Source organism: Narcine bancroftii, chromosome 4, assembly GCF_036971445.1.
Source record: "Narcine bancroftii isolate sNarBan1 chromosome 4, sNarBan1.hap1, whole genome shotgun sequence".
NCBI lineage: Eukaryota > Metazoa > Chordata > Chondrichthyes > Torpediniformes > Narcinidae > Narcine > Narcine bancroftii.
The window spans coordinates 192,540,690-192,553,052 of NC_091472.1; the positions used below are offsets into that span (position 1 = coordinate 192,540,690).

The 12,363-nt window shown below is 47.7% G+C and overlaps 1 protein-coding gene across 2 annotated transcripts in view; it reads left to right on the forward strand.

Annotated features, from left to right (window-relative positions):
* Positions 1-12,363, forward strand: part of LOC138761394 (oxysterol-binding protein 2-like) — a 514,880-nt gene that overhangs the window by 211,871 nt on the left and 290,646 nt on the right. For both annotated transcript variants that reach the window (XM_069933419.1, XM_069933420.1), the window contains one exon: positions 3,326-3,576. In XM_069933419.1, the coding sequence (XP_069789520.1) occupies positions 3,326-3,576 (251 nt within the window). The remainder of the gene's footprint in view (positions 1-3,325; positions 3,577-12,363) is intronic.

Here is a 12,363-nt window from a genome sequence, read left to right on the forward strand (position 1 = left end):
CAGTGGAAATTCAGCAAATACATTAATTGAAAATTTTCACTGGTAAACTGTACAAATTCCTGATGAAATATGCGTGACTGAGAGCGGTTCAGCCTGATTGCAGCTTGCATTTCATTGTGCTTCGGGTGATTTAATTATGCTGTGCTAATGTGTAGAAGTACAGTATAATACCCCGTATCTGAAATGCTTGGGACCAGACGCCGTTGGTTTTATTGGTTATCAGAACGAAACCGAAATAACCCAAAAACAGCACAGTACTATCAGCTGCAGCTGGTCCTCGACACCTCCCCGCCACCGCCAGTCCCAACTACAGTCCCCGCTCCTGCCTGGGAGTCCGAGGTCCTCCCTCCTCCCTCCTGCCTGGGAAGCTGCTCTCCTTGATGATGCCGGGACAAAGGATCCTTCGACCGCTTGAGACTGGGAGACAGTAGTGCGCAGTTTGCAAACCAAGTACAGCAGAGGGTAAAGAAGAAATGAAAAGAGAGAGAGGGGAGGGAGTTACTTGAAATGAGGGCAATTGGTGTTCATGCCCTTTTGGTTTAAGGGCTAACCCTTGCACCTAATTTCTCCCCATGCACTGCCTGATCTGCTGGCTCGAGATCCCAGCTTGCTTCTCTGAGCTGACATCCAACTGTTCAGTGTCTGTCTTCCCAGCTGGTTTTCAGCCCTGTTGTTACCAAAATGGCACCAAGAGGGTGTCAGAGCCCTAAATGGGCTGAAACAGATCCATGGGCCCTTCTAGTCTGTGCCGATCTATTTTTCTGCTGAGCCCCACTGACCTACATCCAGATCATAGCCCTCCATACCCCTCCCATTCATGTACCTGTCCAAATTCTTCTCAAATGTTAAAATTGAACCTGTTTTCACCACTTCAGTTGGGAGGTTGTTCCACAATCCCACCATTTTCTGTGTAAAGAATTTCCCCCTGAACCCGCCTTTTGATAGATGCACTGAAAATCAGGAAGATGCCCAAATAAATATCCAAAATGGTCAAAGGTTATTTTATTGGCACGTAATAGTACATTAAAAATGTAATATCTGTGATATTCGTCAGCTTTTGTCTGCCGTAAGGCAAAGAGTTGCAATGATCATTGCCCAGTGAACTTAACAATAGGGGAACGAGATGCAAAAGAGAGACACTTCATAAGCAGGTGGTGGGAGGGAGGGAGGGAGAAGGTAAGGGTGGCAAGTGGAGGGTGAAGAGAAAGAAGATGTAGGAGGAGGGGGTTAGAGGACTGAGAAAGATGCTCTCAGAAGGGAAGGAAGAGAAAGAGGGGGGAGCTGGAGGAAGGGAGATAGAGGGATAAGGGAAAGGGAGAGACTAAGTAAGGGGGTCCATGGAAATTTGAGGTCGATATTCCTGCCATCTGTTTACAGACTGCCGAGAAGGAATTTCAGATGTTGTTCCTCCAATTTTCAAGTGGCCTTAACCTGAGGCGGAGATTAAAACTGCTGGGAAACAGCTTCTTCCCACGGGCGGTGAGACTGTTGAACAACCCAAGAAACCCATGAATTATTTTTATATACATTATATTTATTTTGGGTTGCTACATATATATATATGCAGGGTGTACTGTGTTTCTGTGTGTGTGCGCACATCTTCATCTCTGTCTCCGTCAATCATGATGGACCATGGGTATTGCACCTCTGGCAGCCACTGGTTCGTTTAGCAGCATTGATTGTGGGTATAGAGGCTGATCCTGGAACGGCAGGCTCTGCCACAGTTGCTGCATCATTGAATTGTTGTCTGCTGTGCTCTTGGCTTAACTCTCCGCTCCTCAAACTGACGCAAGATCACGCTTTCACCTTGCTCCAGGTGTTGATGAAGAGTACCTCGCCCTTTGCTGCGGCCATCTGCTGTATCCTCCCAGCTCTCTGCATTGATTTTTAAAATCAATGCAGAATGTGTACACTATGGACCAGATAATCACTGTTCTGTCAGGTTGTATATGTACAGTCAGCTGAAGATATAAGGCACAAGGGCAAGCAGACTTACCAAAAGTGACAACAGAACAGGTGAGAGAGTGGGAAAGACCTTTTGATTCAATAAATGGTGATGTGGAATATCTGGCACGTAAAGATGTTGGAAGCAGAGTTATTGGTAACTTTCAACAGGGGTCTACTAGATGGATTTTTAAAGAAATCACAGTGCTTTCATAAAAAAATAGTGGATTAGATAACACTTTCAAAGGTCTGACTTGGTCAAGACAGGCCAGGTAGCCTCCTTGTCCTTCGTATGGTTCTTCACTTTGCAAAGCACCTTTTCATGAAAAAGTAGCTGAGAATTGAAGAAACAAAAGTTTTCTTGTGTCACTGTTCCCCGCTCGTTCAGCAGACATGTGAGATAGCTGTGGCCTTGCAGATCCATCTTTATAAAGGAAGTGAGGAGAGATTCTGTCAGTGGTCATCGTAAAGGGTCAAAATGCGAGAGGTCCCGGGTTCATATGCTGCACAAGCCCCCATAAAATGTTATGGAGTCCAGAGGACTCCAAAACCCAGCAGCAATAGATATGCACCACGTCAAAGGATTACTTAAACAAAAGTTGCTTTTAATTATCTTTGCACAAGAAAACAGAATCAAACTTTAACTTATTACTATCAACTTACTTAACCTACTTAACTCCCCTCTAATTCTAAGCGCACGTGTGTGTAATGTGAATATAAGTGTAGAAAAGTTATTTGGTTCACAGTCCAATGTCACTGGTTGCAGGCAATTCTTGTGCTGTGCACAGAATTTACCATTAATAAAGTTCACCAGGCTTTGGTGCTTAACAGGCAAAAGGTTACCACTCAGGAGGATTGTTGTTGGTTTTCAGAGAGAGATTCCTTTGTACCAGGACATCCACACCTGGTTCCTTCTCAATCAGTCTTGCTGAGGAAACTTGCCCCCTTCAGGTTTCTCCAGATGATCCTCTTTCTTTCAGGTCACCACAGAGTTCCTTTCAGACAGCCAATCTTCTCCTTTGACCAGGCAGTCTTCCAAAGTTTGCCAGCTTGTCCCTCTGGAACTGAAGTTTTTGTCTCTCCTCTCTCTCACTCACTCCCTCTCTGAGATGGAAAGGCGTTCTGCTTCTGCCTGCAAAGATCACAGACAAGCTGTAGACGTATGTTGCTACTTTGTTGCCTTTTGCAAAATAGCACTCTGCAAAAGTCCTGCAAAAATTCTGTGTTTTAAAATGTTTGTGTACAACCTGCTCTACAATCCTCCCAAACCACCTCTAAATCCTCTGTCATAGGTCGCTATTTTTCAGCTCTGCCTCTCATGTTCCGGTCTTGGGCTTTGTCTGTGGTGTAACCGCGGGAAATGTTGCTGCTCCTTCCGCAGATGACTCTGGCGACGAGGAGCCAACTTCTCAGTCTGACAAGAGCGAGCTGCACGCCACCCTGAGGACTCTGACCGGTAAGCTCGAGGACCTGAGCCAGTGCAATGACCTCATCGCAAAGCATGGGGCAGCCCTTCAGAGGTCCCTGAATGAGCTTGAGACGTTGAAGGTCCCAGCTGAGAGTGGCGAGAAGATTAAAGCAGTCAGCGAGCGAGCCACCCTCTTTCGCATCACATCCAATGCTATGGTCAATGTAAGTAAAAGCATTTCTTTATCCAGCCTTGGTTTGCACGCCATTTTACTTCTAGTCCTCAACTCATTAGTGCAAGAGCAGCATTCAGAAATCAAGAGGTTCTAATGGACCTCTCCATAGAGTAGACTGAAATATTGAAGTCTACAGACACTGTGATTGTAGTGAAATCCTGGAGGAGATCAACAGGTCTTGCAGCAGCCATAGGAGGTCAAGATGTTTCAGACCTGAGCCCTTCTTCAAGGGAATGTAGGAGAATGAGGGGGATCTCATTGAAACCTTTCAAATGTTGGATGACATGGACAGAGTAGATGTAGAAAGGTTGTTTCTCATGCTGGGAGAGTCTAGGACAAGAGGGCACAACTTGAATGGTGTCCGTTAAGAACACAGGTGCAGTGTATTCAGCCAAAGGGTAGTGAATCGGTGGGAATTGTTGGCTTAGGCAGTTGTGGAGGCCAAGTCATTGGGTGTTTGTAAGGCAGAGATTGATAGGTTCTTGATCAGCCGGGGCATCAAAGGTTATGGGGAGAAGGCCAGGCAGTGGGGCTGAGTGGGGAAATGGATCAGCTCAGGATTAACTGGCAGGGCAGACTCGATGGGCTGAATGGCCTATTTTGCTGTTATGTCTCATGGTAACTTGAAGCAGGAGGAAGAGGATAATGTATTCCTCCCACTGCCTTGTCCAAGGGTTTGAGAGCAGGTGAGCAGAGAGTTAGGAAATGTGGGCGAGTCTTGCTATGGGGAAGAGAAGGCATATAGAGAGGAAGTGGGGTAATTATTCATGTCACACGTTCCATACATCATCCCGACACTGATAATATAAGTTCATTGTTCAATTCTGGTCGCCTCATTACTGGAAGGATGTAGAAGCCATGGAGACAGCACAGAAGAGATACACCAGGATGTTTCCTGGATTGGAAAACGTGTCTTATAAGGCAAGGCTTTTATCTTTGGAGTGAAGAAGGATGTGAGGGGACTTGATCAAGGTCTACAAGATTATGAGAAGCAAAGAATGGGTGAAGAGTAAGCACCTTTTCCCCAGGGTGAGAGTAGCAAACACCAGAGGACATCGGTACAAGGAGAGGGAAGGAAAGTTTAGAGTGAGACTTCATGGGTAAGCTTTTTAAAACACAGAGAGTGGGAGGTGCCTGGAATGCAATGTCAGGGGTGGTGGTGGAGGCTGGGACAAGAGGGACATTCTAAGAACCTTTGACAGGCACATGGATTCAAGACAAATATGTAATGTTCTATGTTCTACACGGTTGTTTGGCTGGCAACTGACCCGGCTGAAACACAGCAGCCCATACATGTGTTTGCATGAATACCCCTTGAATAACAATTTAAAACTAAAGGACTCCTCTTTCCTGATGGCAGCAGCGAGAACACAGGATGTGCTAGGTGGTGTGGATCCTTGATCATTGTTGCTGCTCTCCGACAACAGCGTTCCCTGCAGATGTTCTTGAGTTTTGCTTGTAATGTGCCTGGCTGTGTCCACTAACATCTGCAGGGCTTTCTGCTCAGGTTTGGTGCCCGTGCACCAGGCCAACCCAGACCATTGACTGACCATAGATGCTGCTCAGCCCATTGAGTGCCCCCAGCATGCCAAAACTGGGGACTTTGGTTGGATTCGATTTTATTTATAGCTGATTCCTGCCATTTAAACCTGTGCCGCCCAATTACACCCAGATTAACCTACAACCCTGTACATTTTGAAGGGTGGGAGAAAACTGGAGCACCTAGGGAAAACCCTCACAGGTACAGGGAGAGCATGCAAACTCCTTACAGACAGCACCAGATTCGAACCTGGGTTGCTGATGTTGTCATGGTGTTGTGCTAACCGCCACGCTCGGCATGCCGCCCAATGTTGAAAGGGGTGGACAAAGTCAACATAGAAAGGTGGTTTCCTTTGGTGGGAGAGTCATAGGAACATTTTAAAATTTAGACACGGCCTGGTAACAGGCCCTTCCGGCCCACAGGCCCATGCTACCCAAATATCCCAATTGACATACAACCTCTGTACGTGGGAGGAAACCGGAGCACCTGGGGAAAACCCTTGCAGACATGGGGGGAAAGTACAAACTCCTTATAGGCAGCGCTGGATTCTAATCTGGGTCACTGGTGCAGTAATAGCGTTGAACTACCGCTACGCTAACTGTGCTGGTTGTTTGGACTGGTCTAGAGGTTATTGGAATTAATAATGGTCTGAGTGAGACTACTTTATTAAGCTAACTGTTCTGCTGTATATGTTACACGACATGAGTAAACTGTGGCTTTGTGGAGCCCCATCGGTCCTTTGATGCTATACTGCAGTCTCAATATCACTTGGCATTATAGATTCTCAATTAAAGTGAACTTCCAAATAACTCCTCACGATTGGAAAGGTCCAGATCTGTCAATAAATCTCTGAGTTGTTTCCTTTACATCTTGAGTCAGCAGATTGTAGGAGAGGAATTAGAGCACTGGCATCCTCCACCAATCTTCCTTATTCAGGTCAGATACTCTTTATTGTCATGTAATAAAACAGAAATGTAATATTACACAAAATTGCCTTTAGTCTACTATAACACAGACAGAGATTCGCCATTAGTATTGCCGGGCGCCCCTTAGAGTTAGAGAAAGAGAGTCCCCTCCCAGAGTCATTAAATGTCCGTGGATTCGCGTCCAATTCTCACGTAGCGACTGCAGCCGCACAGACTCCTGTTCGATTCATCGGAACCAAAGCTCCAGATTCAAACCTCCGACGTGAGAAGGAAGCCTTCAGCGCCCAGGGCCCTTTGAGAGCCTTCAGTGCCCTCTCCAATCCCTGCTCCGATATCTGGTTCCCATGAGCCAGTCACCAGCAGCCCGCAGCCTGCTGTTCGTTCTTTCACCTCGTCATCAGCATCCCCATAGCCCAAGTGGGTTCCTTGCCCACGTGTCGCCAATAGCCCACCGTCTGTCCTTCAGCCGCAGACCTTTCGCTGGTCCACCACCATGATCACCGCCCTTGGGGTCATCTCTGCTTCTCCTTCTCAACAAGGGGTGTTCTCCCCTAGAATCTGCAACCCCTCAACGCTGCTGCCAAGCACAGGAGTCACCATCTTGGGCCCAGACCCTGCAGCCGCAGGATTTTCCTTCCCACTTTCCCTGGGTCAACACCAGCAGTGCCACTGTTGTTACAGCACCTTTCCCCTTTCTGCAGCGAATCATGCCAGGCTGAGCTCTTTGCCGATAACTGTGGCATTGCCACTGAAATTCTAGCTGAAGCTCTGGTTCTGGCCACAGCTGCATTGGAGGGTTATCACAGATGTAGCATTTGAATAGCACAATTGCAGCAATGTATAGCTCGACATTCACTACTGAACGGTGATGGTGGGCAATCTGGAAAAACTGCATGTGATTTTTGCACTCGATTATAGTCCAAGGTGGATGGTGATAATAAGATGATGTTGGTTTAGCATATCAGTTAAAGAATAACTCCATCCTCCCTCACCACCAAGTGGAGCTCCACTTGTGCCAACATCTCTTCCCTCACCACCAAGCAGTCATTTCATGTGAAGCAACACTTCACTTGTGAATCTGCAGGGTTCACCTACCGCATCTGCTGTGGTCTCCTCCACGTCGGAGTGACTGGATGCAGACTGGGAGGTCGCTTTCGTTGAGCACCTCGGCTCTGACCGCCGCAATAGTGTGGATCTCCCAGTGACACCCACTTCAATTCCCCATCCCATTCCCCTGCTGACATGTCTGTCCATCGTCTCATCCACTGCCAGACTGAGACCACTCGCAAATTGGAGGAACAACACTTCACCTCTCCTCTTATCATATCCAGTTAGCACCTTTAGTTGATCTGGACTCCCCTGGACATTCTTCAGTCTTTATTCTGATGCCTTTCTGTTCTTATTCCGTGAAGAAGGGCACAGGTCTGAAACGTCAGTGATATATCTTTACCTCCTTTGGATGCTGTGAGACCTACGAAGTTCATTTTTGTGCATTTTTGTGGTTTTTTTATTAAAACGTTGTCCATCACACACACAATCCAATCCCTTCCTTTGAATCCATCTATAACTCCTGCAGCCTTGGAAAAGCAGCCATCATGTTAAAAGTCTCATCCTTCCCCAGCCATACTCTCTTCATTTGGAAACGGATTCCCTCCCGTCACAGTCGCTGTATCTTATCATCTTGTGACATCTGGGAACTAGACCAAGGTTTTGTGTCAGTGAATGATAACTGCCTTATAGCAACCTCGACTGCTTATTGCCGAGGATTTGAGTGTACACTAGTGCAAATCAAATGCTGGCTTGATCTCCTCAGCCAGGTAGCATTAGTGTCGACTTCTCCATTTTATGCTGGCCCACTCCCCATTCTCCCTCCCCATCCTTCCGTCTTCTTTCCTCCAGCTCTCCACCCCCATCCCTCTCCAATCACAGAGTCACCCTCCCATCCTGTTTGCTGTTGTGCCCTCCCTCCCCTATCCACCTATTAACAACTGCCTGTGGGTCTGTGTGTAGAGTGCGTCGAAAGAACCAAAGACTTGTTGATCCAAACCAAGGGTTTTATTAACTAAAAGACTAGAGCATATCACAAGTAGGTCAACCAGTCCAGAATGACTGGTCTGGCTAGGAGCAATCCTTTAAGACCTGCCAGTAGGCGTGGCTACACTCTCAGCCAATCACAGTCATCCTACACTACCATCTGTACAAAGAAACATTGGTGATAGAATCTGTACTATCACATTCACCCCTTCTTTGAGAACCGACCCCAGGGTGGATGGAGGTTAGGGGCTGTACCAGTCAGGGGGCCTGACCATCCGGCGTGACTGCCGTGGTGCCAGGATTGGGGTCGCTGGAGTCGTGTCGCCAGCAGGCCCGTAGGATGCGGCCACTGCTTCGCTCAATTCCCCAACGGCATTGTCGACAGTCTGGCCTGAGCTGGTGGGGTGGTGCTGGTCCCTCTGTTCAAGCACATGACCTGGGGGAGAAGGAATAGGGGGAGGTTTGGTTAAAGGCACTGCTGGACCTGATCCGGCTTGGGCTAGGGCCCTTACCGAGACTGTGTCCTCCCGCCTGTCCGGGTACTCAACGTAGGCATAATGTGGGTTCGCATGGATCAGAGTCACTCAGTCAACCAAGGAGTACTGGACGTGGCGTCGTAAAAGGACCGGATCGGGAACCATGAGCCATGCCGGTATGGTTGTTCCTAATTCAGATTTCCTCGGGAAAGAGAACATCCTTTCATGGGGGGTGGCATTGGTCGCGGTGCAAAGGAGGGAGCGGATGGAGTGTAGGGCACTAGTGAGCATGTCCTGCCAGCGAGAGGTGGGGAGACCTTTGGACCGAAGGGCAAGCGTAACCGCTTTCCGACTTGCCTATTACCGCGTGGGTTATAGCTGGTGGTCCTGCTTGAAGCAATACCCCGCTCCAGAAGGTACTGCTGCAGCTCTGCGCTCATAAACGAGGACCCCCTGTCACTGTGGATGTAACTAGGGTACCCGAAGATGGCAAAGATGCTGTGCAGGGCCTCTATGACTGAGGAGGCAGTCATGTCCGAGCAGGGCACAGTGAATGGGAAGCAGGAGTACTCGTCGATGGCCATAAGGATGTAGGTGTTATTGTTGGTCGATGGTAGGGGCCTCTTGAAGTCCACTCTGAGACGGTTAAAGGGGCGGATGGTTTTAATGACGTGCGGGTAATGGAGCGAATCTCCTCGACCGTGTAGGGCAGGTTGTGAGCTTTGACAAAGTGCACGAACCTAGTTACCCCTGGATGATCCCTGGATGACAGAGCTCCTCGTGGAGTCTCTGCAGTCTGTCCAGTTGTATGTTGGTGCAAGTCCCCCTGGAGAGCGCATCTGACGGGTTGTTGAGTTTACCAGGCCGATACAGTATGTCATAATTAAAGGTGGAGAGCTCGATTCTCCATCTGGCGATTTTTGTCATTCTTGATCTTACCTTGCTGGGAATTGCTAAACATGAAGGAGACTGCAGATTGGACCGTCAGCATTGTAAAGTGCCTGCCAGTGAAGCAGTATGTCTCTAACGACATACTGCTTCGACTATGGCCTGGGCCTCCTTCTCGACAGAGGAGTGTCAGCTCTCAGGACCCTGGAGGGTTCTGGAGAAGAAGGCTACCGGCTGGCCGGCCTGGTTCAAAGTGGCTGCCAGTGCAAAGTCGGATGCATCGCTCTCGACTTGGAATGGGATGGACTCGTTGATGGCGTGCAGCATTGAAGCAGCGATGTCCAATTTGATGTGGTCGAAGGTCACTCTGGCTTCGGTTGACAGGGGGAAGGAGGTGGTCTTGATGAGTGGCCGTGCCTTGTTGGCATAGTGTGGAACCCATTGGGCATAGTAAGAGAAAAAACCCAGGCAGCTTTTGAGTGTCGTCTGGATGTGGGGTGGGGTGGGGGGGGGGGGTGGTGGGCAAGTCCATGAGGGGATACATGCAGTCAGGGTCCGGCATGACCACCCCGTTCTCCATCACACAACCCAGAATTGTGAGCCGAGTGGTCCGTAAGACAACTTGTCGAAATTGTAGGTCAAGTTTATCCAAATTGCAGTCTGAAAAAATTTCTCAAGGTTGGCATCATGATCCTCCGTGTCATGGCCACAGATGGTGACATTGTCCAGATACAGGAAAGTAGCAGTCAGCCTGTTCTGGTCCACCATCCGGTCACACTGTGTTTTCCCGCCATTTTGTTCAGGCACCTACCCACATTTTATCCATGAAGGGCTCAGGCCCAAAATGTTGGCTCTGTATCGTTATCTTAAAGTGATGCATCTTTGCAAGATGAAGGATGCTGTTGGATCTGAGTTTCTCCAGCATTGTGTTTTCACTTCAACCACAATGCCTGCAGACCTTCATGTTTTAGCCCTGAGCTCTCCTCATGCAGCCTTCCATGATCCTGGACGACTGTGATGTGCTGTAGCAGCACTTCAGAAACTTGTTGGAGGTTGCAGCAGATGAATAACAGTGAAGAGATGGCCAAGGAGAGGAGCAGCTGATTCTGGTTTCAGCAACAAAATAACCTCCCCGTCATTGCCGGAGGACTCTCTCCTCTAGTCCCAGTGGGAAGGAGGTGACGAGAGGTAGAGACAAAATCAGATTGAATGCAAAGGAAATAGGGATGAGGGTTTCAGCATGAGGAAACACACTTTGAGTATTGTGTTCCGTTCTGGTCACCTCATTGCGGGAAGGATGTGGAAGCTGTGGGGAGGGTGCAGAGGAGATATACCAGGATGTGACCTGGAATGGAGAACGTGTCTTCTGAGGCAAGGTGAGCAAAGCTGGAGCTTTTTTGGAATGATAAGGGACAAGAGGTGGCTTAATAGAGGTCTACAAGATGCTGAGAGGCATCAATAAGGTGGACAGCCAGCACCTTTTTATTTTACTAGGGCGGGAGTAGTAAACACCCAGAGGACATCCGTACAAGGTGAGGGGAGGAAAGTTTAGGAGTAAGGTTTTTACACAGAGGTGCCTAGAATGTATTGCCAGGGATGGGGGTGGAGGCTGAAACATTAGGGGACATTTTAGAGACAGGCACATGGATGAAAGAAAAATAGAGGGTTACGATCTAGGAGGTGTTTAGGTTATTTTTTGGTAGGGATACATAGGTCAGCACAACATTGAGGGCCGAAGGGTCTGAACTGTGCTGTAGTGTTCCGTGTTCTATGAAACAAATACCGAGGACATCAAAAGTACTGATTTGGCTAAGACTTTTGTTCCCAAACTGAAAATTAATTGTGATAAGAAATATTACTTTCTCTCTTTTTAACTCCTGAAGTAAAATATGAATATTTTCTTCATGTTCCGATTGTTGCTAAAATGCAGGTTTTATTTTTCTTGATCGCGTTGAGAGAGCAGCCTGTTCATTGTTCATTAGCTGAGTGCTTGTGTGATGGGGATAAAATTGCATATTGGGAGTGATTTAATTCAAGAAATAACTCCTAGTTTAAAAAAGGGCGGCACAGTTGGCGTGGCAGTTAGCGTAATGCCTATACAGCACCAGTGATTGGGACTGGGGTTTGAATCCCATGCTGTCTGTGAGGAGTTTGTACATGTGGGTTTTCACTGGGGGCTCCAGTTTCCTCCCACTATTCGAAACATACTGGGGATCTAGGTTAATTGGGTGTATATTGGGCAGCACAGACTCGTGGGCCGAAATGACCTGTTACCATGCTTTATGTCTAAATTTAATTTTTTTTTAATTTTAAAAACCAATAGCGTGGCATGTGATAATTTAAGATCACTCTAACCAGATCACTGGAAGTTTGAATGGAGTTTAGAAAAACACCTATTCCCAGGAAGTGAGTTGGTCAGTTAAGGCCAGGCACCTCAAAATAATGTTTTAAATTCTAGCCAGTTTCCTGAGATTCTCCTTCCCTTCACCACTCTGGTCATTTTCACCAGTTCCATCTCACCTTTGATCTTTCTGCCTGGTCCCCTCTCCCCAATGACACCCCAACTTGTGATTTGTCCCTGAAATCTCCAATATCCCCTTAAGCTCATTGTTACCCCACCCATGTCCTTGGTTCTGAGTCACTCCCTCTACTCAATGTTCCCCAGCTGAGCCCTGGTACAACTGGTATTTCCAATCCACAAACAACCTCTCCCGGCTGCTAAAGTCTAGGAATCTAAAACCTTGGCAAACTTTTACAGATGTGCAGTGGAAAGTGTGCTGAGTGCTGCATCACAGCCTGGTATGGGGCAATCAATATCTCTGAGAGCAAAGCTCTTCAAAAGGTAGTGGACACTGCTCAGTACATCACAGGCAAAACCTTCCCCACCATTGAGAACATCTACAGGGAACGTT